Raw genomic sequence first — 24,268 nt, 5'->3', positions numbered from 1 at the left:
ATACCTCCTCAAAAGACTGGCCACCAAACGGCGGATCCCCGCCAGGGTCCTGTATAATGGCCAGATCAAGCAGTTAGTCACCATACTGGAGAACTCCTTGGAGATGCGCCATGCTGCCAAGCATCAATCTAGGCCCATCAAGGACGATCGCAACGTCCTTCAGCTTATCTCTGCCGGCACGCAGGTGGCCAAGATTCTGAAGGATGCCGCCGCGATGGAGTACCTTGACCATCTTTATGTTGACACGGAGAAGCGCATTCAGGACCGGCGCAGTCGCCGAGTGAAATTTGTCGGCCCTTGACCTCGGATATTTGACCCTCAGTGATGATATTAATGAGTTTTCCTTCTTGGTCGTGACCACGATTCTACCATGTTATAGACCCATCCGGCTGGAACAAGCCAGTCTGCCATTTCCGTCAGGCGTTCCCCTTGTCCACTGGAGGGTAGCCCAAGGAAGTTACTCCCCGGAGCCACATGCTTTCGTCTCCCTTGGACCATTTGGACCCTTTTCCAGTGACTTTGCCGAAGTGGTGAACCTGAATTCGGATTATGCGAGCGAAGCCATGACATCCGCGTCCGAAACCCAACCAAGGACTCCCATTCCCAGACAATCCTTGGTCTGGGGATTGACCTGGCCTGATGATAACGATAAAACCATGCTGTTACTTGATAAGTCTTTTACGCGATCAAGAGAATTCACAGCCCCTTGCTGCCATTTACTAGGACTTTCTTCTATTCTCCTCATTATTACGACTTGTGTGCGTTCTTTTCTTTATATTTCGGGCTTTCCATTGTTTTTGTGAGAAACACACTTCGGTTTTGACTTCCCCCTCGGTGACTGCTATTGTCCCTTAGCCTGAGCTGCATGTTTCTGTTCACTGTTTCCTGTACTACATCCTTCAGGCGGATTGTGGTGGCTTTCTCATTTGCCTGCCTTGCCGTTCTTGCCCGTCTGTGGGTTCAAGTCCAGATTGTTCATGTTGCTGGCTTCTACTCTACCAGCTTTTCTTTGAATATTGTAGGCTCGTGCTTGGGCCTATCAGTGTAAGACCGGCTGTGTCTCTCGTGCTGAGGTGGAGGGAACTCCTCGTGTGCATCATCATAGACCTGGGGTCACTGAGACTTGTGCCAGCTCTTCTCGAGTCGGCCTGCCCAGAACATGGATGTGTTTCTTTTTTTCTATCTCTCTATTTGTCTCCAAGTATAGACGGACGCTCGATGTATTGTCTGCTAATTGGTAATGGGTGCGCACAGTAAGAGTTCATGTGTCTAGAGTGTGAGAGATAAAGGGAAGAAGACAAAGCAACCTAGGTGTACATTCGTGACAGAAGGACATATAGTAAGTGAGCAGGCAAGCCAAGAGACAGGCGGCTGGGGTTGTGAAAGAGGCTAGCCGTCTTCACCAGACTTCTAAGCACCTCAGAATGTCCGAGTAATAGGCATCTGATTGTATGGCTGAAGTGAAAGGCAAGATAGTGCTGTGCTTCGAAAGGTACGTGGTGAAACTGTACAGAAAACCGGCTTTATTGGGGTCCGTCAAAGCGTGGATAGGGAGTTGCTCATTGTTAGGCCTCTAGATCAGTATCTAAATGGGAAGAGAAAAGGAAGTAATGTTACAGATCACGCAGCCATCAGCATGCCGCAGCAGAAATTATAGAGATTCGGGGAGGAACCAAGGCCGGGGGGAGGGAGGGGAAGTGTCTAAAACGAGAAATCAAAGCCACTCTCTCGCCTCGCGCCAGACATTCCGAAGAACCGCCCACAACGAGCGGGGAGCCGGCCGTCGCCGCCAGAACTGCAGACCCACCGCCACCGCCGACAGACTGGCCACCAGGGCTGCGGTGCCGAGCCCCCAACCCAACAGGCGACCCTGCCTGCGCACGGCCTGCACCACCTCCGAGTATCGCTGGTTGCTGAAGCTGACGCGGGTGTACTGCGTCTGCCAGCCCAGGCCTGGCAGGTAGCGGTCCATGGTCTCCTCGACGGCCTTGCGCAGCCGGTACAGGGGGGACTTGACCCCCCAGCGCATCTCGAGGAAGTTCTGCTTGGAGAGGTCGTTGATGGCGTGCGTGTCGACCGCGCGCTGGTCCGTGTAGGCCTGCAGCGCGCGCCGGCGGGCCTCCCGGCGGCGCTCCGGGTCTTCCTGCATCCCCGGGCTGAAGCTGTTGCTGTAGACCCCGTGTCGGTCCAGGATGTCGAACAGCGTCCGGATGTCCTCCAGCCCGGCGTTGAGGCCCTGGCCGTAGAACGGCAGGACGGCGTGCGCGGCGTCGCCGACGACGACGACGCTGGCGTCGTAGTGGTGGGGTTTGCATTTGAGGCTGATGAGGGGCAGGTGCTGGTTGCTCGTGAATTGTTCGTGCAGGGCCTCCGGGGCGATGAGGTTCGGGCACACCCCGGGGAAGTGGGTGTCGAAGAACTCGACCAGTTGGTCGGGGGAGCTGGCCGAGAGGGCGTCGTAGTGGTCGGCCGGGGCGAAGAGCGTGCAGGTGAAGGACCGGTCGGCCGACGGAATGGCGATGAACATGAACTCTTTGCCGGGCCAGATGTGCAGGTGGTTGGGGGAGATGAGGAAGTCGTTAGTCGTCGGGGACGGCGGGATCCGGAACTCGCACCACAGCGTGTCGATGTACTCTTGCTGGTAGTCGACGCGGGCGAACTTCATCATGTGGTAGCGCGCCGCCGAGTGGGCGCCGTCGGCGCCGATGAGAAGGTCGAAGGTCGCTTCGACCTCCGTGGCTTTGTCGTAGGGACTGCTCCCGGGGTCGCGCCGTTCGAACCAGGCCCGGTTGGCGCGGAAGTCGGCCCCGACGAGCTTGTGGTTGAAGAAGAGTCGGACGTTAGGGGTCTGCTCCAGCTCATCCAGAAGGGCGTTGTTCAGGGTGCCGCGGTCGACTGCGTTGATTGCCTGAAGGTTGGGTGTTAGACGAGAGCTTTAGCTTGGATGCTGGATGGGTTTTTGGTTGACAGGCATGTAAAGCATGGAGGGGGGCAACGTACTCGACCATGAACGTCGTATGCTTGAGCAGCTTCCCAGAGGTTGCCATCTGTCCGGCCGTGGATCATGCGTCCATGCATAGGGATCGAGTCCGCAAGGACCCGGTTGATGAGCTCATCGCGGTGCGACTCCCTCATGGCGTTGATGCCTCGCTCCGACAGCGCCAGATTTATAGACTTGGTGAAGTTCAACGGGATGGTAGCCGGGTCACGCAGATCTGTAGGTCATGTTATTGAGCCGACTCGTTGAGGCTTATGAGGGCGCCATTATAGATATCGAAGTGGGGTCGATAAGAAGTGGATCAGGGTCGCGACATGGCAGGAACGGCGAACGCAGGTCGAATTTGTGACACGATAATGCATCAAATCGAGAACAACAGCGACTAGACTCACCTCCACGTAGCTCATATACCTCAACATCGTCGCCTCGGGCTGCTGCATAGAGAGCTGCAAGGGACCCCACCGGGCCTGCGCCCACGATGACCACTTTTTGTTTGGCTGGTGTGGAATGTGCCATGGCGGGGGCGAAATGACGATCAATGGAGATTCTAAAAGAAAGAAGTCCCACGACAGTTTTTGAAATCAAAGTACACAGACCCTAGAGATGTAGGTATACAACCTCAGGCAGTTCTGTGCTTCTGCAGCTCTTGGCTCAAAAAGTAAGAGTGGCGTGATACAACAGATTACAAATTGATATGTTAACTGGCTGATGCGTCACAAACTCGGAAGAAGAAAAGACAGCGGAGCCCCACATGCCGTTTTCTGCCACTCTTCCCCTCCAATCACCCACGATTCTCCGATCAAGGTCTCCGGGGCACGTGATATAGACGCGCGCCTCTGGATCAGCCGCTAGTCTCTTTCTAGATAGCGGTCCCGTGTCCTGCACTAGGCCGTCTCTGGATTGGTACCTAGTTTTCTGCCTGGATTGGCGGAACGGCGATTGGCGCCGCTCAGCCGCGGGGGATTGTCCCATTTTTTCCCTCTTTGCGCTGCGGAACATTTCCATAGCCCTTCGGAAGCATCGCTATTTCTCTTTCTCTGCGTCTTTCTCTGCCTCCATCTCTGCATTCTACACATTCTCAAAATGACTGCCGAAGTCGCTGCCCGGAAATGCATCGGTGTGGATTGCGATAAGAACGCCGGAACGCTACAGTGCCCGACTTGCCTTAAACAAGGGACGGATAGCTTCTTCTGCTCGCAGGACTGTTTCAAGAAGAGCTGGGTACGGATTTCTTTTGTGCCTCTCTGCGGCGCTCGTCCTTCAACTGTGACTAACCCTCCCCTGCACAGAGCGAACACAAGTCGATTCACAAGAAGAGTAATTTCCTGAGCAACCTCTTTACACCCAAAGTAGTTTCTGAACCAGATCCAGCCACGGGGCTCTACAACCCCTTCCCTTCCTACCCTTTTGCCGGCGACTTGAGACCCGTATACCCGCTGTCCCCTCGGAGAACCGTCCCCAAGTCCATCCCTCACCCCGACTACGCCAAGGATGGTATTCCCCGGTCCGAGCAGAAGTTCGTTGGTCGCCACAACATCACTATCCTGAATAAAGAGGAGCAGGAGGGTATGCGCAAAGTGTGTCGCCTGGCTCGTGAGGTTCTGGACATTGCTGCGCGGGAGATCAAGCCCGGCGTCACAACCGACTACATTGATGAGGTGGTTCACAAGGCCTGCGTTGAGCGTGATGTAAGTGGTGTCATTGTCTGCCCGCGAAGGATGCTACAGAGGCTGTTGAATGGTCTTCGGAACTAACGCGGCTTAGTCCTACCCTTCGCCGCTCAACTACGTCAACTTCCCCAAGTCGGTATGTACCTCAATCAACGAGATCATCTGCCACGGTATCCCCGATCAGCGCCCCTTGGAGGACGGCGACATTGTCAACATCGACGTCACCCTGTACCACAACGGCTTCCACGGCGATATCAACGAGACCTACTACGTCGGCGACAAGGCCAAGGCCAACCCGGACGCCGTGCGAGTGGTGGAGACCGCGCGAGAGTGCTTGGACCAGTCCATCGCGCTGGTCAAGCCTGGCATGCTGTTCCGAGACCCTGGTAATGTGATCGAGAAGCACGCCAAGTCCCGCGACTGCAGTGTGGTCAAGAGTTATTGTGGTCACGGTATCAACCAGCTCTTCCACTGCGCTCCCAACGTTCCCCACTACGCAAAGAATAAGGCGGTCGGCACGGCCAAGCCCGGCATGTGCTTCACCATCGAGCCGATGATCAACCTGGGTACTCACCGCGACCGCACGTGGCCAGATGACTGGACCAGCTCCACTGCCGATGGCAAGCTGTCGGCTCAGTTTGAGCACACGCTGCTGGTGACGGAGGATGGCGTGGAGGTTCTGACCGCTCGCCTGCCGGACTCGCCTGGTGGTCCCATTCCCATTCCCGTGGCTGAGGAACCCAAGACAGATGCATGAATTTCATTGTTGCCAGAGAGATGAGATAGAGTAGAGCATTCATGAAGAGATTCCGTAACGTCCATGTCAACGATTTGGTGTATTTTTTGTCCTTTGACTCTGGCGTGACGTCACCATTATGGAACTGTGATATTGAGAAGACATGCATAGCCACAACTATCATGATCGGGCTTTCCTATATTCTTCCAGGGGAACCCACAATACCACGGATCTAGGATTTCTTTGCAGCATGGCTTCACTTCCAACCGGCCCGAACAACAACCTCGGCGTTGGATGAGGCGGCAGGAGATGGATAAGGAGCATAGCCAATAATGATGATAGCAGATAATGGCAGGCGGATAATCTCCGACGGTCGGACCTGGATTAGGAATAGTAGCGCATCTTATCACGATTAGGGCCTCAGGCAAAGTGGGGGTGGCAGCCTGATCCGCCTGTGATTTGTCAGGAATGGGTGGGGAGGCTTATCAGCACGTGAGAAGCACTATGAAGCACCTCATAGTCCACAAGCCTCCCTCGTCTCATCTTTTTTCCTTTCCTGTGCCTGCAATTCATGTGCATATTGACGCTCTAGTCTCTAGTCAGTGGAGACGGTGCTGGAGTCAAACATGTCCACGGAAAGAACCCCGACAGAGACATCCCCGTTGCTGGGGTCTCAAAGTAACACTCAACCCACAGGAGCTATCTCCAATATCGGCGGCGATGTTGAGGCTGGCACCCAACAACTCCCCGCGCGGGACGAGGAGGAGGATCAGATCAAAATTGCGTCGGAGGCACGCCCAAACCTGAAGTATATCCTTCCAGCAATCTCTATAGGGGTAGGTATTCTTGCTTGTCATTCAAATAGACAAAGTGCTAATTCTTTTGACTAGATCTTCTTGTCTGCAGCCGATCAGACCATCATCATGGCTAGTTATGGTCAAATTGGTAGCGATCTCAAGGCACTGAACCTGACAAATTGGATCGCTACCTCGTATTTCTTGACTCTGACTTCCTTCCAACCCCTGTATGGAAAATTGAGCGACATTTTTGGTCGCAAGACCTGCTTGTTGTTTGCCTATGCCATTTTCGGAATTGGCTGTCTGTTCTGTGGTCTTGCGCAGGATATCAACCAGCTCATCGCTGCACGGGTGAGTGATTCTGTTCCTCTGTACTTGATATGTGCTAATCGGGAACCCTACTACAGGTTTTCCAAGGTGTCGGCGGCGGCGGTATGACGACTGTCGTCAGCATCCTCATGAGCGATATCGTGCCTCTCCGCGAACGAGGTGTGTGGCAGGGGATCATCAACATGATCTACGCGACCGGTGCCGGAGTTGGCGCACCACTCGGTAAGACCCTCGCGCTGCTATTTTCTGCTTTCCGCTGACCAGTCACTGCAGGTGGCATCTTGGCCGATTACATCGGCTGGCGATGGTGAGTCCCCTCTACTGTGTTGGACAAACAGAACAGACCTCTAACCCTATGTCGCCAGGGCGTTCATCGCGCAGGCACCCCTCTGCGCACTTGCCTTCGTCGCCGTTACCTTGATGCTTCACCTGCCGGCCGTGGAGGATAGTCACTGGCGGACGAAATTGGGGCGCATCGACTTCCCCGGGGCGATCGTTCTGGTGGGGGCGGTCTTCGGGTTCCTGCTGGGGCTGGACCGCGGCAGCAACGTCTCGTGGACGATCCCGATCACCGTGATCTCGCTGAGCGTTTCGGTGGCGCTCTTCGTGCTCTTCGTGGTGGTGGAGTGTTTCTACGCCGCCGAGCCCTTCGCCCCGGGCCACATCATCTTCAACAAGACCTTCTTCGCCGCCTACGGCTGCAACTTCTTCAGCTTCGGCGGCTGGCTGGCCGCCCTCTTCTACATCCCGCTGTACTTCCAGGCCGTCGACGGCGTCTCGGCCACGATCGCCGGCTTGCGCCTGCTGCCCAGCATCCTCGCCGGCGTCAGCGGCTCGCTCTTCGCCGGCTTCGTGATGAAGTGGACGGGCAAGTTCTACTGGCTGACGGTCTTCGCGTACGCGTTGCTCACGCTGGGCTTGACGATCATCACCCTCGCCTCCGGCGGCGCCTTCGCGAACACCACCGTCATGGTCCTGGGCACGGTGTTCTGTGCCTTTGGCAACGGCACCGGCGTCACATCCACGCTAATCAGCCTGAGTACGTCCGCCCCTCCCCCCGCCCTTTTCATCCCATACCCATAACACCCCCCACCCTCCCCCTCACCGCTAACTTTTCTGGCCAACAGTCTCAAACGCAACCCCCGAAGACCAAGCCGTCGTAACAGCCTGCTCGTACCTCTTCCGCTCGCTCGGCTCCGTCATCGGCCTCTCGCTCTCCTCGACCGTCGTGCAGCAGGTCCTCCGCGACCGGCTGCAGTGGGCCCTGCGCGACAGCGACGACATCGATTCGATCGTGGCCGGCGTCCGCCAGAGTCTGGACTTCATCAAGACGCTCGATCCCGCCGTGGCCAAGGTGGTGCGCAGCTGCTACGGCTGGGCGACCAATAAGAGCTTTGCCTTTGTGGTTGGGGTCGTGTTCTGCTCGCTTGTGTCGAGTTTGTTTATTCATGAGAAGAGGTTGAGTCGGTGAGACCGGGTTGCCCGGATTTGACATGGGATGTGATTGTGTTGTGTTACCATAAGCTTTGGGCTCTGGGCTCTGGGCTCTGGGTGGATGGAAAGGATATGATTATGGGCTATGTAGCGTTTTAACACTCCTTTTTCTTCGCGTGTGTAAAAAGTCTCGGTTTTATAGCGAGGAGGGATGTGGCGGGGTATTTTTAGGGGGTCTTGTTGGTCTGAGGGGTAGATAGTTCCTGCATGCTTAGATGGGCACATGAATATATGTCTATATTATAAAGGATACGATGTCGTACGAGGCGTGCCGGTCAAGTTAGTCACTGTTTCTAGTGACTATACGGCGAGAGTCAGAGATCAGCAATGTATCTGTAGATAGAATCACGGATCACGACGCTCGAACTGGTAGCCACTAGGGATCTTCGATATAGTCAGGGTTCCAAAACCCTAAAGGGCGGAATGGCCCCGGCCTACCACATCAGACCTCCAGCGCTCATCCTCTGGTGACACACTCAACCCCAAACCGACCAGAGCTTCTATATACTATACACTCAGAGGGAAAGCAGAACCACGTTCTTCGACATCCCCCGCTCTATCCTGTTGAATAGAGAAAGCAATCTACCGAATCTCAGCCTTCATAGCCACCACCTCCCCCGGCCCCAGAATCTCAACCCGCCCCACCCCATCCCGCGCCTCCTCATCCAGCACCACCCGATACTCCTCCTCGACATACAGCGGGCTCGTCGCGCGGTAGCTGATGCTCTCCGGCAGCGGCAGCGGCAGCGGCAACCCCCGAGAGCCCCGCGTATCGCGCCACAGATCCAGCATGGCAATCAGGTTCAACGGCCCGTGCACGACGATGTCGCGGTGGCCCTCGACCTCGCGCGCCCACGGCGTCGCGTAGTGGATCTTGTGCGGGTTGAAGGTCAAGGCCGAGAACCGGAAGAGCGTGACGGGGGTCTGCCGGAGGGTGCGCGTGTGGGTCTTGCCTGTTGTTGTTGTTGTTGTCGTGGCACTGGGACTTGGGTTGCTGTTTTCGGTTGTTGTTGTTGGTGGGGGTCGTGGGGTGGTGGATGGTGGGACGGGGGATGGTAGGGCTTTGCGGAAGATCCAGTTCCTGATTCCCTCTCCCTCCTGGTTAGAATTCGTGGCATAGAGGGATGGGGGACAGGGAGAGGGGCGGGTTTGAGCGCAATGCTGCGGATCTTGGGGGACTTTTGGTGCAGGAAAACTATACTAAAATGAGGGGGGGCTGGACGAACGGACGCACCTCCGATCTACAACCGCGACTCCATCCTCATTGCGGAATTCCTTCTCCACGCCGACCACGATCATCTCTTCGCCGGTCTTGCGGACGACCTTGGGCGAGGCGCTCAGCACCCGCGTCGTCTCGTGGACCTCCTGGCCCACTCGGAGGAAATTCGGTCGGCCGGTCGTGGCGTCCCGCGGCCATTGCACCTCCCCGCCGGCCCACATGCGGCGGGTGAAGGGGGCGGCTGGATTGTAGGAGGTGTCGGTGCCGTCGAGGCCGAGTTCGGTTTCGAGGAATGCCGGGGTGAAGTAGACGAGGTGGTAGCCGGCGGGGAGCGGGGTGCCGGGAGGGAGCGGCGTCGAGGCGTTGGACAGGGATGGGGAGGAGGGGAAGAGAGCGGGCCGGCTGAGCGTGAGCGACAGGAGCTGGAGTTGGTTGGCATCGAGGATTTGCGTGCGAGTTTGCGGGCCCAGGGATTGGAAGCGCGAGAGGAAGGCTGTTGCAATGGCGGATGCGGAGGTGGAGGTGGAGATGTTGGAGTTCGTGCGGAGAGGGTTGTGGGTGGAGAATTGGCGGCTGGCTCTTGTTGCATTGAGGCAGTATTGAAGCCGCATGCATTGTAGCGAGGGACAGCGTGTCATGGAGAAGGACATGGTGGGATACCGGGTGATTCGTGGTGTTGAGTGCCTGTGCTGTTGGGGACTGGTGAGTAAGTGCAGAGATCTCCAACTGCTGGCGCGGGGAGACGCGATGGGCAATTTATAGTTACCTCGGTCTCGATGGAAGTCTTTCCGAGACCGGGGACTTTCCGAGTAGCCGTTATGCTCGAGATCGGCATTGATCTGGGTACAGTACAAAGACCAGATACGCGGTCAAGATAACGCGACCGCTCGAATGTGTTTCAAACTGAGTGAACTTCAAGTTGTCTATCATCTTGAGCATCTGGCTCAGTGTGCGTCTTCCTCGCGACTGTTTGCAGCATACAAGTACCGCATAAGCGTATAAGTCCCCGAGGTCAGATAGCCTCGAGAAGCCAGCGATCTTCCAAGAAGACCCACTCAGTGGATCCCTTCGGCATCTCGACTACTCATATTCTAGTATGTTCCCGTTCAGCTCAGTAAGCCCACTGTTTGAACATTGTTTGAAATTATGCGGAAACTATAGACATGGTATACCTTGGTATGTACTGTGCTTTGGAAAATCCCCAGAATATATGTGCCCGACACATATCATATCCTGTCATCCACCTTCACAACTTTACCTTCCCAGCTTGCAATCGACTCCAGTCATCTCGCTCAAATGGAACGTATTGGCTGCCCTGCAGCCAGTACAATTTGTCGTCGGCAGCAACCAGTGACGGATCCACCCCTTGCGACTGCAAAACATGCTTCTGTTGCTTGTTGTTCCCTGTCGTCTGCATAGCCCGCGTGATGCGCAGAAACTGCGGGGCGGCATAACGCGGCAAGTTCTTCAAAACATGTGCCGACAAACTGCTCAATGTCTCCTGAGAAGGAGGAATCAGAGCAGTAGAATCCTCAGCGCGGGTCTGCTGTTGAAGAAGAAGAGTCGCACAGCCAGCCCGGCCATCGTGGTGGGGAAGCGCCACCCCGTACACATTCGCTTCGTGCACGTCAGCATGGCCACCTAGCACTTCGGCCACCTCGGCAGTAGACACATTCTCGCTCTTCCAGCGGTATGTATCGCCCAAACGGTCGTTGAAGTACCATCGGCCCTCTTTATCCCATCGGACCAGGTCGCCAGTCCGGAAATAGGCGTCGCCCTTGCGCAGAACATCCCGAACAAGCTTGCCTTCCGAGGCCTTGGAGTTGTTAAAATACCCGGTGAAGGTCTCCTTGGGATCCGTGGGGTCCACCGCCCACAGCAATTCTCCAGGCTCACCTCGAGGCATCGCTTTGCAGAAGCCAGTCTTCGGGTCGCGCCAAAGCTGCTGCGAGACTTCATCAATCTTGACAACCACTACACTGCGCCGGAGAATCCAACCAGTGAACCCTCCGTTCCGACCAATAGCCCCGGCGGTGAAATCATTGGAAGAAAGATTCCATGACCCGGATGTACCCTCAGTGGATGCGTAGAACTCGGCGATGGTAGGGATATTGAAGCGCTGCTTCACTCGATTCCAGATGTCTGGACGGAGGCCGTTGCCCACTGCCAGGCGAAGGTTATGCTTCTTGTCCAAATCCTCCCCAGTGACTGGGTCGAGAGCAGGAGGCACAGCAAGGAGGTATCGCAGGGTCTCACCCACGTATTGGATGATTGTCGCATCGCTTTCCCGTACCTCTTGCCAGAAGTTGCGCGCAGAGAATTTGCGGCCAACAAGGGCCGTGCAGCCAGCCCAGAGGCACGGCATGACAGCTAGCAGAGAAGCCGATGAGTGGTATAATGGCATGGACTGCCTCAAGTCAGCAATCACTCTCGAGGCGAAGGGGATAACCTACTGTATAATATCGGTCCGTGCTCTGAAGACTGAGCCAGTTCGTGATCATGATACCTGAACTCCAAGCCTTTCTCCAGCCGATAATAGCAGGTTTCGGAAGACCCGTAGTCCCACTTGTATAGATAAGCAGAGCTGTGTCCCGCATCCTGATGCCATCACGGACTTTGTCATCCTCTCGGATGGGCTCCATTTGTAGGATCTGCGATTCTAATTCAGGTGTGAAGAAAACCACATCCACAGATCCTTTGCCTTCTCGAAATTCTGGGGAGGCGAAACTTTCAAGCTGTTCAGAAGGGATCTGGGTACGCAGCTCCTCGTCCACCAGCAGCAACCTTGCGGATGAGGTCAAAATGGAATGTGTCAGAGGCTTCCCCATTAGATTGTAATTGATAAAAGCGGGGATGGCGCCAATGCTCCAGAGACCAAGCCAGATGAAGATGAAAGTTGACGAGTTCATGAAGCCCATGGCCACAACCTCCCTGGCTTTGACGCCATGTACACTCTTGAGCCAGGCACCGTACTGCAATGCTGTAGTGTAAGTCTCTCGGAAAGTCCAGGTGCGGCCGTTGTAGACAAGAAACGGCCGGTCCTTCATTTTAGGGTTCAAGGCCTGGTCTTCGAGCTTGTAGAATAAGTTGACTTTATCGCGACGCTCGCCCGACCGAAGATTGAAGGCAACCTTGAGAAGAACCTTGATCAATATGCGATCATAGAAGAGCGAGTACTTCGCATTCAAATAAGCGAGGGTAGTAGCCAGCGCCGGCCCGGCAAGAGCCAGAGGGACATCTAGCTAAGTCAGTGATATGAAACCATATACTTTTCAATGTTCTAGCATATTCACCAGGAATCTCAACCATACTGCCTAGCCACTAGGCAAGTGACAAGAACTTCGGGGAGTTGGGAAGGTCAACGGTAGGGGGGGGGAAGGATGGGGGGCAGGAGGACCTCAAATCTCGCACGACACTCCAACAGCACAGAAGCCAAAAGAAAGTGCAAGGAGAGGGGTGCAATGAAGGTATTAAAGAAGGGAAAGAGGGGTCGTGGGTGAGTATCCATTCTTTAGAAGGCTCATGACTTAAACGGGGCAGAACAATGAACGACAGACATCATACCGGTTCATACCTCGGCTGGAGGACTATGCAGAGTTATGCAGTGGATGAACTTCTCCGGTATGGAAGTATGAATGGGGGATAAAGTTGGCGAGGCCCCACCAACTGCTCCGTACTAGGTAGGTAACTAACTTACCCACCCCGCCTAACATCACCGATCCCATCAATTGATCGCATCCACTGGATCTCATAGTTACTCGCTCGATATGATTTTAGGAACCAGGCACGGGTACCGTGCACCTCACCTTTCTGCCTTTTTTTTCGAATAGCGATCACTTTTTCGCCTAGGAGTTATTTCATGACAAGAGTAGATATTACAGTTACGGTATGTCCGCTTTTTCAGCCTAGGTTTCACATGGCCAAGCAATTTAGGCGTTGTGAACGTTACTCGAGTGTGCTGTGCATGGATGCTAACCATCTTCTCAGGGCTAACAATAACCTTTGTTCTTAGGTGACCCTGTCACCAAAGGCATATCGCACAACAAGATCGCGTTAACATGGCAGCCATGAATAGCTTTGTGGACCCCCGGAACCTCCAGTTGTATTTCCAATCCACCGACTGTGGGTCTCTGAAGCTTGGAGTCGCTTAGCATGACAACAACAATAGTCGTATTGTTATTGGGCTTCATTGGACCTCGGGATACCTAGTAATAATGAGGACACCGTTGGCCATTGAAGTAGCCGTTCGCCACCACCCTCGAGCAAAGTCAAGCCAAGGCGACCATTCTGTAGGCAGCGAGTGATAGGGGGACTAAGCTGGTCCTCCGACAGGTCGTTGGGGTAAGTCATAGACAGAGGGTGCGACATAGATCAGCCACACTGGAGGTGATACTGGGCTTCAAATGGTTGACCACTAGACCCTCGTAGTCGCGGTAAGAGCAGCGTGCCTAATGCGGGGGCGTGTGTCAGCGCTCGGAACTATGCGTGTCTTTGGTTCCCGAAGTACAGTACAGTTCAGATTTCCTGGGGAGGGGCGCGCACGAACGAATTGGCCGAATCACAACCCCTTGAAGATCACTTTTCTTGTTGAGTCGCATTTCTTGCTGAGGAAACATGGCATTCCAGTTTTCAATTCCACTTCTCAATGCTTCTGAGGTTATTTGACGGATGATGAATGCACAAGCAACAAAGTGGGTGGGAAATAAATATATTTTGAGAGTACAGGTACAAAGGCAAGGTAAGATTAGACAGCAATTTGACCTCACACAGGTCGATTTAAGTTCACAATCGAAGCAAATATTACGATACTAATCTTAACGAAATCAAGAATGCGTTGAACAGAAGGGAATAATCCAGATAAGACAGTTCCTGGTACCTGCCCTGTGCCTGCTCAGCTGGCAGTGGTACGCAGTAGCTTCCCGAGAACTCATTGGTGCCCCAGGCTGTCAGGCCATGGCTGGTTTAGCGCATCTCCGCCCTCGTCATCGCCCCAACCCCGAACCCCAACCGGTTTCCCTTCCAACCTCCGACCTCCTCATCTCTCGCCTTCATCAACTTACCGCCTCTTTGCTTGTTTTTGTCGCGCGTCTCATTTCCATCCACACAAGCAATTTCGGTCCTTCTTCCTGATACTCTTCTTTCTTGCCCAGCCTGTTGGTAGCCTTCTTCTGATAGGGAAGCCCGATGCACCACTTGGCTTCTTGATTACTTCGGCGTTGCTCGTCATTTACTCCGCATTCGCCCTCTCTCCGGTGCGCACCTCAATCGATATTCGCCAGCAATCTTCTTGTCTCTCCGGGTACATTGTCGCTGACAACTATGCTTTCTTTCTAGCTCAGGATGAGGCTTGCCTCAATACTACACCTTTCGCTGGCCTTCGGGCTCTCGTTATCTGCATCTGCTGTTGCAGCGCGGAGCAACTACTCCGAAGCCGAGCTAATACCTCCGCTCTTCTCCACCTTCAGCGATCGGCCAGACGGGTGCCCTCCGTGCTTCAACTGTCAACTAGACGCCTTCCAATGCGCCCAGTATGCATCATGCGATAGGTTCACAGGAAAATGTGTCTGTCCGCCCGGCTTCGGAGGCGATGATTGTGCACAGCCGTTGTGTGGATCGTTGGCCGATGGGCACCAGAGGTCTCCGCCGAAGGATGGGCAGTGCGCATGTAGGGATGGCTGGGAGGGTCTCAATTGTAACGTCTGTCAAACGGATGATGCTTGTAATGCCATGATGCCAGAAGGAGAAGGCGGCGTTTGCTACAAGCAAGGCGTTACTGTCAAGGAGAATTTCCAGATGTGCGATGTGACCAACCGCAAGATTCTTGACCAATTGAAGGATCGCAAGCCCCAGGTTACGTTCTCATGCGAGGCAGAGGACAACACCTGCAACTTTCAGTTCTGGGTAGGCAAGGTAGAGTCCTTCTACTGCGGCCTGGATACGTGTCAGTGGGGGCTGGAGACGACTCACAACCAGAACAAGACTCATTACACATGCGAAAACATCCACTGCGAGTGTATTCCTGGACGCATGCTGTGTGGCGAGGAGGGATCCATTGACATTGGCGACTTCCTCCGAGAATCGATCGCGGGTCCGGCGTCGTTTTCGTCCGTCTCAACCGAGGGGGGTAGTCCTGACGATGGAAGCAAGTTCCAGGAGCCGGCGATGGATGACCTGATCAAGGCAGTCTTTGGCGATAAAAGTATCACGCTGAACTGCAACGCAGGAGAGTGTTTGTATAGAACAGACGTCCCCGGATATACTCGCCCTGTCAAACAGATCAACACCCCTCTCATTGCTGGCGTCATTGCAGGATGTGCTCTCTTCGTCGTGGCTGTGATCTTGGCAGTATGGTACTTGTCGCGCAGGTCTTATGGTCGCATACAACTGCCCCTCTCCGACGACTCTGACGATGAGGCGGCCAAACTCCTAGCCGAACACAAGCCAGCAGCCCTGTACTGGGACAATGTCTCATATTATCTCAACGGGAGGGAAATCCTCAGTGGTATCCAGGGTGCGTCCCAACCCGGTCAAATCACGGCTATCATGGGTGCTTCAGGAGCAGGCAAGACCACCTTCCTTGACATCCTTGCTAGGAAGAACAAAAGAGGCACGGTTCGTGGTGAATTTTATATCAATGGAGAGAAAATCAGCGACCATGATTTTAAGTCTATGATTGGTTTTGTCGATCAAGAGGACACTATGCTTCCTACTTTGACCGTGCATGAGACTATCCTGACCAGTGCGTTGCTGCGGCTTCCCCGGGACATGAGCCGAGCTGCAAAGGAACAACGAGTATTCGAGGTCGAGAAGCAGCTTGGAATATTACACATCAAAGATCAATTGATCGGATCCGAGGAAGGTAAAGGCCGAGGCATATCTGGCGGTGAAAAGCGACGAGTGGGAATCGCTTGCGAGCTTGTCACGAGCCCCAGTATACTTTTCTTGGATGAACCCACTAGTGGCTTGGTGAGTCTTGAAATCCCGGTACATGCAGCATTCGCTCACAAGCTCAATTAGGACGCGTTCAATGCCTTCAATGTTGTGGAGTGCCTGGTGACTTTGGCAAAGACATACAACCGGACTGTCATTTTCACCATTCATCAGCCGAGATCCAACATCGTGGCTCTATTCGATCGACTTATCCTTCTTGCTAAAGGAAAAACTGTCTACTCTGGCCCATTCTCGACATGTCAACAATACTTCGATCAGGCGGGATACTCTTGCCCTCCGGGCTTTAATATCGCTGATTACCTGGTTGATCTTACGATGCATGCCAGTGTTACTCGCTCTTACAGCGACGAAGTCGGATCTCCTTTGTCGAGTGCGCGTATGGACCCCCCCAAGACAGCTTCGAGCAGTTTGAGAGCGGTTAAATCCGTCGCAAGCGCATCAAACGTAAGCCTGGAGGATAATTCCAGCAGTACCTTGGAAGCGAACCGACGGCCTAAGAGTCAGCGGCGAGTCTCGCTCAAACAACGACAGGACAGGCAACTATACTCACGGAAAAAGGACCCTGAGGCACCGTCTACACCCAAAACTGATGAAGAGGATGTGCAATTGGATGATGTGGCGGACAACACTCAGCAATGGCTACGTCTATCCCGTCAACCTGCCATTATACCGAACCAGACTTCCGAAGAACCCGATTATTTACCCCCTGTCGCTCCAGGCCAGACAGATCTTGATATCCTGGTCTCCAATTACATCTCGTCGGATATTGCCCGTTCTGTGCATGACGAAATTGTGGCCGCCATCCAGAATGCTCGGGCGGCCAACGGATTCGCCAATCCGGAAGCTCTCTCTGCTCCTCATGTTGTAACATCTAAGGGTTATGCTCGGATTGGCCTCTTCCGCCAATTCTTGATTCTCTCACAGCGGACCTGGAGGAACCTGTACCGCAATCCGATGTTGATGCTTACCCATTATGCGATCTCCATTCTGCTTGCTGTCCTGTGTGGTTACCTCTTCTATGGGCTGACTGACGACATTAAGGGCTTCCAGAACCGACTGGGTCTCTTCTTTTTCATCCTAGCATTATTCGGCTTCAGTACCCTGACTAGTCTGACCGTCTTCTCATCGGAGCGACTTCTTTTCGTACGTGAGAGAGCCAATGGCTACTACCATCCGATTACCTATTTTGCGGCTAAAGTGGTGTTTGACATCGTACCTCTTCGACTTCTGCCACCAATCATTATGGGGATGATTGTGTATCCAATGACGGGTCTGATTCCAGCCTGGGGCGAGTTTTTCCGATTCATTCTGGTGCTGGTGCTCTTTAATCTGGCCGCCGCGAACATTTGTCTTTTCATTGGTATTATCTTCCGTGACGGAGGAGTGGCCAACTTGATCGGAAGTCTTGTGATGTTGTTCAGTCTCCTGTTTGCCGGTCTTCTGCTCAACCACGACGCAATTCCCAAGTCTGCTTTGTGGCTACAAACGGTAAGTTGGTCACCAATACATTCGGCCCTCACACATTGTACCCTGCTGACCGCTCGTCTAGCTATCTATTTTCCACTACGGCTTTGAGGCATTGATTGTCAATGAAGTGACGTATCTGACCTTGATCGATCACAAGTATGGACTGGATATAGAAGTTCCGGGCGCCTCGATTCTGAGTGCTTTTGGGTTTGATACCCTTGCCTTGTGGAAGGATGTTATCGGGCTGGCCGTCATCTCCGGCGCCTTCATTGTGATTGCATATGGCGCGATGCATATCCTGCTTGTTGAGAAGCGGTGACGGCAATGTATCTCACTTGAGCGAAACCCTAGGTGTGGCCTCAATTCGGTCGCATCTTATCTGGAGGGGTTGTTTCTAGGATTTTCTTACGTTATATGTACTTTGTATGATGGAACACGTTGATGAGACCTTTTCTATGCGGCCTTTCTTCTCTTTTTCGTCTGTTCTCAATTTTGTTTTTGAAGCCATGATTTTCAAGCTGCTGTCAATGACCAGTTACATTGTATATAGACGAATGATCATCCATTTGATCCCTCACTGGGCACAGGCAGTAGCAAGTCATCCCTTTGCGGAACGAAGCACGTGTTCCCCCACGTCATTGGTAGTCAGCATCATGGCTGGCTAGTTTTTGCACGTGAATACTGAAATGGGATCGGACCCAACAGGTGGGGTTGACGTGGAAGGTCTGACTGAGAAAAAGGTCAGTTGGATGGCAGAAGGACACAATTTCCCCTCATCAATAGATTGAACTACAGTGCTCTGGCGTATAACTACTCACGTCAGAGTCAGGACGCCATAAGCGGTGACTGTAATCCCCAGACCGGTTCACCGCCTTGGCCAGCTTCCCGAGTCCCTTCGCGGCTTTTCCCTATCGGGGCGAATCCACAACCGACTCACTTATGAACTTCACCACCTGCTCGCATCCTCCACCTTTCTCTACTCTCTTCTCCTCTCGTCCTTTGGTCTTCCTCTCGTAGCGCTTACCGTCGGCCTCTATTGCTTTTCAGCTTGTCTCTTACTCTATTCTCTCGAGTCTTTTCTCTTGCGGTCTTCAATAACTTTCTCCCAAGCCCATATTTTTGCCCACCATGTCCGGTGAAGCCTGGCTCTACCTGTTGGCGGTGTTGATCAACGCCGTCAACTTGTTCCTTCAAGTCTTCTTCACGATTATGTACAGCGACTTGGAATGGTAAGAACTGAATCCCCAGCACATTTTGACTGACAACGACCCGAGCCGGGCGTGTGATCTGATTGCTTTGGCGAATGCATCGCGACGGAACCTATTCGAAGAGCTACAGCTAACTTGAGCCTTCTACAGCGACTACATTAACCCGATCGATCTCTGCAACCGTCTCAACGCTTACATTATCCCCGAAGCTGCTGTCCATGCATTCCTTTCCATCCTCTTCGTCATCAATGGCTACTGGGTCGCTATTGTGCTCAACTTGCCTCTGTTGGCGTTCAATGCCAAGAAGTGCGTTACTCTCGCAACCACCGCCCTCGCAGGCGCAACGGGTCTTTCGACATATTCGCTAACCACATTCCCCCCACTACAGGATCTACGAGAACCAGCACTTGTTGGATGCGACCGAGATCTTCCGCAAGCTCAACGTGCACAAGAAGGTCGGTTTGCCTCGCCCATCGGCTTTACGTCACACATTCTTGGCGAAGTGCCCGCTAACCACCATACAACCATAGGAATCCTTCATCAAGCTGGGCTTCCACCTGATCATGTTCTTCTTCTACCTTTACAGCATGATCGTTGCTCTTATCCGCGACGAGTCTCACTGAATTCGCAACAAGGCGGAGCACGCGATGCGCAACGGCCGTCCGGGCTAATGTATCGCGAGGCGTCAAGCCTTGTCCTCTCGTTGAAACGGCCTGGATGAAGCATGGTTCTGCAAGTATCAATCTCGCTGCTGCAGCCCGATTGGGTTGGATTCGCCGTACGGCACATATCTGCTGGGGTGCATTCGATGCGACCAGGCGCCTGCAGCAGGAGAACTTGTATATGACGTGACTATGAAAGATTATCATTGACGACAACGACAATGTGAAGGTGAATTTGAGCTATTGCGGTTTTGGTTTTTTTAATCCCGAACTCGAGGAGTGGACGATGGAGGAGCGCCCTCCTATCGTGCGTCAGGGCCTTGGTCCTTGAGGCTATGTGTATGTGTGTCTAATTTCGATTTGCTTTATTTTTGCTTTGGTTCTCTGATATTGTTATATTCCTTGTTGATGTCTTCCATAATGCTGTATATACCTTCAGCGGTGTGACAATGAAGAGCGTACGATACCCTAGGTGTCTTCCAATATCATCTCCAGGTGGCTCGGATGGAGTAGTCTGACATGATATGTAGACCTCTAGGATGTCAAGTATGGCCTCGGATACCGGTTAATAACCGGTATCATCGATAGGCTCTCTTCAAGGATTATGGATAGTTGTGGATCAAGCATTCGCTTTTAGACTATATAGTGTACGGAGTAGACATACTGAGAAGCTACCTCGACCTCGGCGGGCATCCGTACCGCAAAGGCGGTCATGGCCGCGGCTTCCGCCCGCCCAAGTCGCCGGAGAACCTCGACAAGCCCGGATCATCCAATCTGTCTACCTTTTTACACGACCTGTCCAAATTCTGTTCACCTGATCCCATACCTTGCAGACTTGCATCCCGAAGCAGTCTGATATCGACAGAAATGCTTCTATCCGCCTAAGACTCCGCTCTTTTCTTGGCCGCCATGTCGGACGCCCGCCCTCGGTTGGCTTTGTCACGATACCGTCCGATTCTCTACCTCCTCTCCGGTGTGGCAGCAGCCTACGCAATCGTCTACATACGGCAACACCTCCTTCACCCCGGGGATACTGGCGGAAATTCTTCTCCTAGTGTCTCACGTCTACATCGCCGCCGCGCTGTGCGCCGCCAGCGACGCAACAACAGCAGTAACAACGAACTCCCCGACGAGTCCTTCTCCGCCGCGGCGGACACTCCCTCATCGCGGGCCATCGCGCACCTCGAACAGCTCGAGCGCCACAATGGTGTCTACGGAACCTTCCGCATCGAGACCGAAGATGGCCGCCGCGTGGAAAGCGGCCTCCTCCCATCTCTCCTAGCGACGCGAGACCAGCTCATGGAGCAGGTCGGGGTGCCCCAGGACCACGCGGAGCGGATGCGGGAGATGATGGAAGATACCTTCCTGGAGTCTTTCCTCGCGCTGGACTTTCCCTCCAGTCACCGTCTGGACGAAGGCAGCCCCGAGCGGGAGTATCTGATCGAGCAACTCCAGCGGCGGGGGATCTCGCGCGCGGGCATCGAGCGGGCCCTGGTTCGGTTCAACGCGGACGATAACTACGGAGCGGATCTGCGACGACGGCGGCAGAATGGCGAGCGAGTCACGCTTTCAACGTCGAGCTTCCCGTACGAGACCGAGGAAGGCCAGTCGCCCATGACCGGGGTGCACAATGCCACGCTGGCGGACGGCGGGGATGAGACGGTCGTGGATGACCAGAGCGTGTTCTCGTGGCGCGACGGCGCGGAACACAACAATGAGGCGGCGCCGATGCGCGATGGCCAGAACCTGCTGAACCTGCTGTATCACATCGCGGAGGACCAGGCGAGGAGGGATGGGTATATTCACCGCGGGGTGACGTGTAATAGCTGCGGTGCGATGCCGATCCAGGGCATCCGGTATCGATGTGCGAACTGCATCGATTATGACCTGTGTGAGACGTGTGAAGCCATGCAAGTCCATATCAAGACGCACATGTTCTACAAGGTGCGCATCCCCGCGCCATTCCTTGGCAGTCCACGTCAGTCGCAGCCGGTGTGGTATCCAGGGAAGCCCACGATGATGCCGCGCAGCTTGCCGAGATCGTTGTTCAAGCGGCTGATGAAGGAAACTGGGTTCGAGAACACCGAGTTGGACGCGCTATGGGATCAGTTCCGGTGCCTGGCAAATCACGAATGGGAGGACGATCCGAACAAGGTGTATATGGCAATCGACCGGAAGACGTTTGATCGGTGCTTCGTGCCGAACACTTCTCTTAGACCACCGCCCCCGAGTTTGATTTATGATCGCATGTTCGCGTTCTACGACACTAACAATGACGGGCTAATTGGTCTGGAGGAATTCCTGAAGGGTATCGCGAGTCTGAACAATAAGAGCAATGACGAACGGCTTCGCCGTGTCTTCCGGGGCTATGATATTGATGGTGATGGCTTCGTTGAGCGGAAGGATTTCTTGCGGATTTTCCGAGCTTACTACGCCCTCAGCAGGGAGTTGACTAGGGATATGGTTGCCGGCTTGGAGGATGATTTTCTGGAAGGCAGCGCTCGGGATGTCGTTCTTGGAAGCCAGCCGATCAGTTCCGCGTTTCCTGGTAGCATTCCTAATGGAGAGCCCTCACGGACGGGTGAGGGGAAGCGTGTCAATCATGACGGAGATCTCGAGATTGTCGATAATGAAGGAGTACTTCGTCTCGATGGGACGGATACCGGCGACCGCTACTCGGTGATTGGCGATGCTGCCGTTCGAAGCTATTATGGCGTCACGCGGCCGGTGTTGCCGACGACGCGCCACTCTGTTCCTGGCTCTGCCCAAGCTTCTGGAAGCCAGCCGAGAAGAGAGACAAATGTCGAAGAAGCCGGGGCTGCAGCTGATGATGCGTCCAGTTCGTCTGGAGCCAGCGACCGCTGGCCTCCTCCGGAGCACATCCGCAACGAGGACATTGTCAGTGCGCTTGGAGCTTATGTTCCGGTCCATGAGATCACAGATCCCGTTGATCGGGCTCGCATCGGCACGGCCGTATATAACAGGATGTATGCTACGGATCAAGTTCGTCTCCACGTCACCCGCCGAATGGGAGTTCATGACCGATGGAGACGGCGGGGATTCTACACGGACGAAGAGGATGGCGCCACCGCCCCTGTTGGCTATCAAAGTGACATGGACGCGGCTAGCTCAGATGAAGAGGAAGATAACGAGGGTGATGAATCACACGCAGCCGCATCGGAGTCACACCCACCGTCACCTCGTTCTCGCTCCTCGTCCAAAGTGCGATTCCAGGATGACCTGACGGACGACTACGACGTGAGATCGAACCCATCGACCTCGTCGCGAAGCATTCTTGTGAGTGAGCGATGGGGCGGCTTCGAAGTCCCTGAAGTGGAAAGGGACGTTGGAAAGGAGATCTTGTATCAAGTCACCCAGCAAGGGTTCAACGAACTGCTCGATATCCTATTCAAGCAGAAGGAGGATCTACTCATGGAGGTTTACGAGACTCGTGCCGAGCGTAAGATATGGGCCCGTGAGATTGAACTTACAGAACAGATGGAGCATGGTAAACAGGCTGCTCAAGAACTTCCCATCGTGCAGCCGGAATCTGAAGCCGATGAGGACGCCGATGAGGAGGAGGGAGCAGAGGCAGCCATGCAGAGCATGCTCCGTGACAGTTCGCTCGACGACCTCCTCCAACGGGCCGGGTACGCCGTCGAGGGACTAGAAAACGTGCAGGCTTTGGCACCTCCGACGCCTGACTTGCATATCCCTGATGACTCGGTGGAGTCACTCATCGACCCTGCCGAGACAGGACCTATTGCTGCTGCTGCGGCATTAGCGTCACCATTGAATATGCCCGTGGGATTTGGGGACAACGAGGACTGGATTCCGCCTCACGTAATCTCTCCCTCCTCGCCTTCCCTCTCTGCCTCGTCTGTTGCCTCCGAAGCAGCAGCAGAAGCAGAGAGTAGGCCTTCGTCCGCCGCGGCATCATACTACGATCCCACACTTCCCCACCACCGTCCCAACGAGGAAGACCTCCTCACGACCACAACCACAAGTACCTTCCACCAAACCACCAGCCGCAGCCTATCCCCATCACCGGCTCTCCTCTCCCGCCACCGCACCGACCTCCCCACCGAGCTGCGTCTCGACCCCACCGGCTCAACCTCCTTCCCAGCACCCACCTCGCACCTGCCCGCCTCCTCCCCCGACGCCGAGGCCACCGCCCCCAAACTCTCCCCGTCGCCCATCCAACCCCTGCCCCCACCGTCCGCCACCCTCCCGAAACGACCCAGTCCGACCCTGCCCCCGTCGCCGGTCACGCTGTCGCGCTGGGCGTACCTGAACAAGATCGAGCGCGAGGCCAAGGAGCGCGGCGGCAGCGGCGCGAAGCTCAACTTCGAGGAGTTCGCGCAGCGCATGGCGATGGATCGCGGGCGCACCCTGGCGTTCGTGGCGAGTTGGATTGAGATGGCGAGTTTTTAGTGTCTGCAGCACAGTGCAGTAACCTCTACAGTTCGAGTCAAGACAGGGCAGTTGTCAGGGCGGGTCTGATATCTTCTATGTGTATAAGTACAGTACAGTATCGTTTATCTGTTCTAGTCTATAGCGGTGGGTGAGAATGGGTTGGGGAGTCAATCAGCATTCACGAGGATAGGGCGAGTGACTAAGGCCGTCACTGTGTATACATCTTATCTTACCCTACTGCTCCTCTGTGATAAGCCATCCAGCAACTTAAGGAAGAAAGTCCGTGGATGTTAGGCGTTATAAAATGTACAGTACACAAG

The 24,268-nt window shown here is 54.4% G+C and overlaps 8 protein-coding genes across 8 annotated transcripts; 5 read left to right on the top strand and 3 right to left on the bottom strand.

The window, feature by feature from the left end:
- Positions 1–8: 8 nt before the first annotated feature.
- On the bottom strand, positions 9–3,608 carry bna4 (kynurenine 3-monooxygenase; the record flags this gene model as incomplete). The annotated part of the gene is made up of 4 exons (XM_025676447.1): positions 3,391–3,608; positions 3,001–3,215; positions 1,804–2,908; positions 9–49 (listed from the first exon to the last, which is right to left on the bottom strand). The coding sequence occupies exons 1-4, from the start codon at positions 3,512–3,514 to the stop codon at positions 9–11; spliced, it is 1,485 nt and encodes a 494-aa protein (XP_025532199.1). The 5' UTR covers positions 3,515–3,608.
- Positions 3,609–3,755: 147 nt separating this feature from the next.
- Positions 3,756–5,710, top strand: BO86DRAFT_330547 (methionine aminopeptidase MAP1). The gene is made up of 3 exons (XM_025668724.1): positions 3,756–4,219; positions 4,288–4,686; positions 4,763–5,710. The coding sequence occupies exons 1-3, from the start codon at positions 4,082–4,084 to the stop codon at positions 5,423–5,425; spliced, it is 1,200 nt and encodes a 399-aa protein (XP_025532198.1). The 5' UTR covers positions 3,756–4,081; the 3' UTR covers positions 5,426–5,710.
- Positions 5,711–5,971: 261 nt separating this feature from the next.
- On the top strand, positions 5,972–8,200 carry BO86DRAFT_330545 (putative MFS multidrug transporter). The gene is made up of 6 exons (XM_025668723.1): positions 5,972–6,240; positions 6,295–6,552; positions 6,609–6,753; positions 6,805–6,838; positions 6,897–7,570; positions 7,659–8,200. Exons 1-6 carry the CDS (start codon positions 6,031–6,033, stop codon positions 8,000–8,002), a joined length of 1,665 nt encoding a protein of 554 aa, XP_025532197.1. The 5' UTR covers positions 5,972–6,030; the 3' UTR covers positions 8,003–8,200.
- A 407-nt stretch (positions 8,201–8,607) lies between these two features.
- BO86DRAFT_302902 (hydroxyacyl-thioester dehydratase HTD2) lies at positions 8,608–9,855 on the bottom strand (the record flags this gene model as incomplete). Its single annotated transcript, XM_025667551.1, has 2 exons — positions 8,608–9,106; positions 9,260–9,855. The coding sequence occupies 2 exons, from the start codon at positions 9,853–9,855 to the stop codon at positions 8,608–8,610; spliced, it is 1,095 nt and encodes a 364-aa protein (XP_025532196.1).
- A 635-nt stretch (positions 9,856–10,490) lies between these two features.
- On the bottom strand, positions 10,491–12,720 carry BO86DRAFT_353973 (putative long-chain fatty acid transporter; the record flags this gene model as incomplete). The annotated part of the gene is made up of 3 exons (XM_025669553.1): positions 12,538–12,720; positions 11,698–12,482; positions 10,491–11,651 (listed from the first exon to the last, which is right to left on the bottom strand). Exons 1-3 carry the CDS (start codon positions 12,551–12,553, stop codon positions 10,491–10,493), a joined length of 1,962 nt encoding a protein of 653 aa, XP_025532195.1. The 5' UTR covers positions 12,554–12,720.
- Positions 12,721–14,277: 1,557 nt separating this feature from the next.
- Positions 14,278–18,231, top strand: BO86DRAFT_330536 (putative ATP-dependent permease ADP1). Its single transcript, XM_025668722.1, has 4 exons — positions 14,278–14,496; positions 14,579–16,210; positions 16,262–17,683; positions 17,745–18,231. Exons 2-4 carry the CDS (start codon positions 14,585–14,587, stop codon positions 17,979–17,981), a joined length of 3,285 nt encoding a protein of 1,094 aa, XP_025532194.1. The 5' UTR covers positions 14,278–14,496; positions 14,579–14,584; the 3' UTR covers positions 17,982–18,231.
- Positions 18,232–18,790: 559 nt separating this feature from the next.
- Positions 18,791–19,493, top strand: BO86DRAFT_303311 (cornichon family protein; the record flags this gene model as incomplete). The annotated part of the gene is made up of 4 exons (XM_025667572.1): positions 18,791–18,891; positions 19,021–19,176; positions 19,259–19,325; positions 19,401–19,493. 4 exons carry the CDS (start codon positions 18,791–18,793, stop codon positions 19,491–19,493), a joined length of 417 nt encoding a protein of 138 aa, XP_025532193.1.
- Positions 19,494–20,321: 828 nt separating this feature from the next.
- On the top strand, positions 20,322–24,212 carry BO86DRAFT_385765 (EF hand domain protein). The gene has a single exon (XM_025671182.1). It carries the CDS (start codon positions 20,442–20,444, stop codon positions 23,964–23,966), a length of 3,525 nt encoding a protein of 1,174 aa, XP_025532192.1. The 5' UTR covers positions 20,322–20,441; the 3' UTR covers positions 23,967–24,212.
- Positions 24,213–24,268: the final 56 nt, after the last annotated feature.

Source organism: Aspergillus japonicus (genome assembly GCF_003184785.1).
Source record: "Aspergillus japonicus CBS 114.51 unplaced genomic scaffold BO86scaffold_4, whole genome shotgun sequence".
NCBI classification, from domain to species: domain Eukaryota; kingdom Fungi; phylum Ascomycota; class Eurotiomycetes; order Eurotiales; family Aspergillaceae; genus Aspergillus; species Aspergillus japonicus.
Note: the sequence above shows the minus strand (reverse complement) of the source record. Positions and strands in the feature narration are given on the sequence as shown.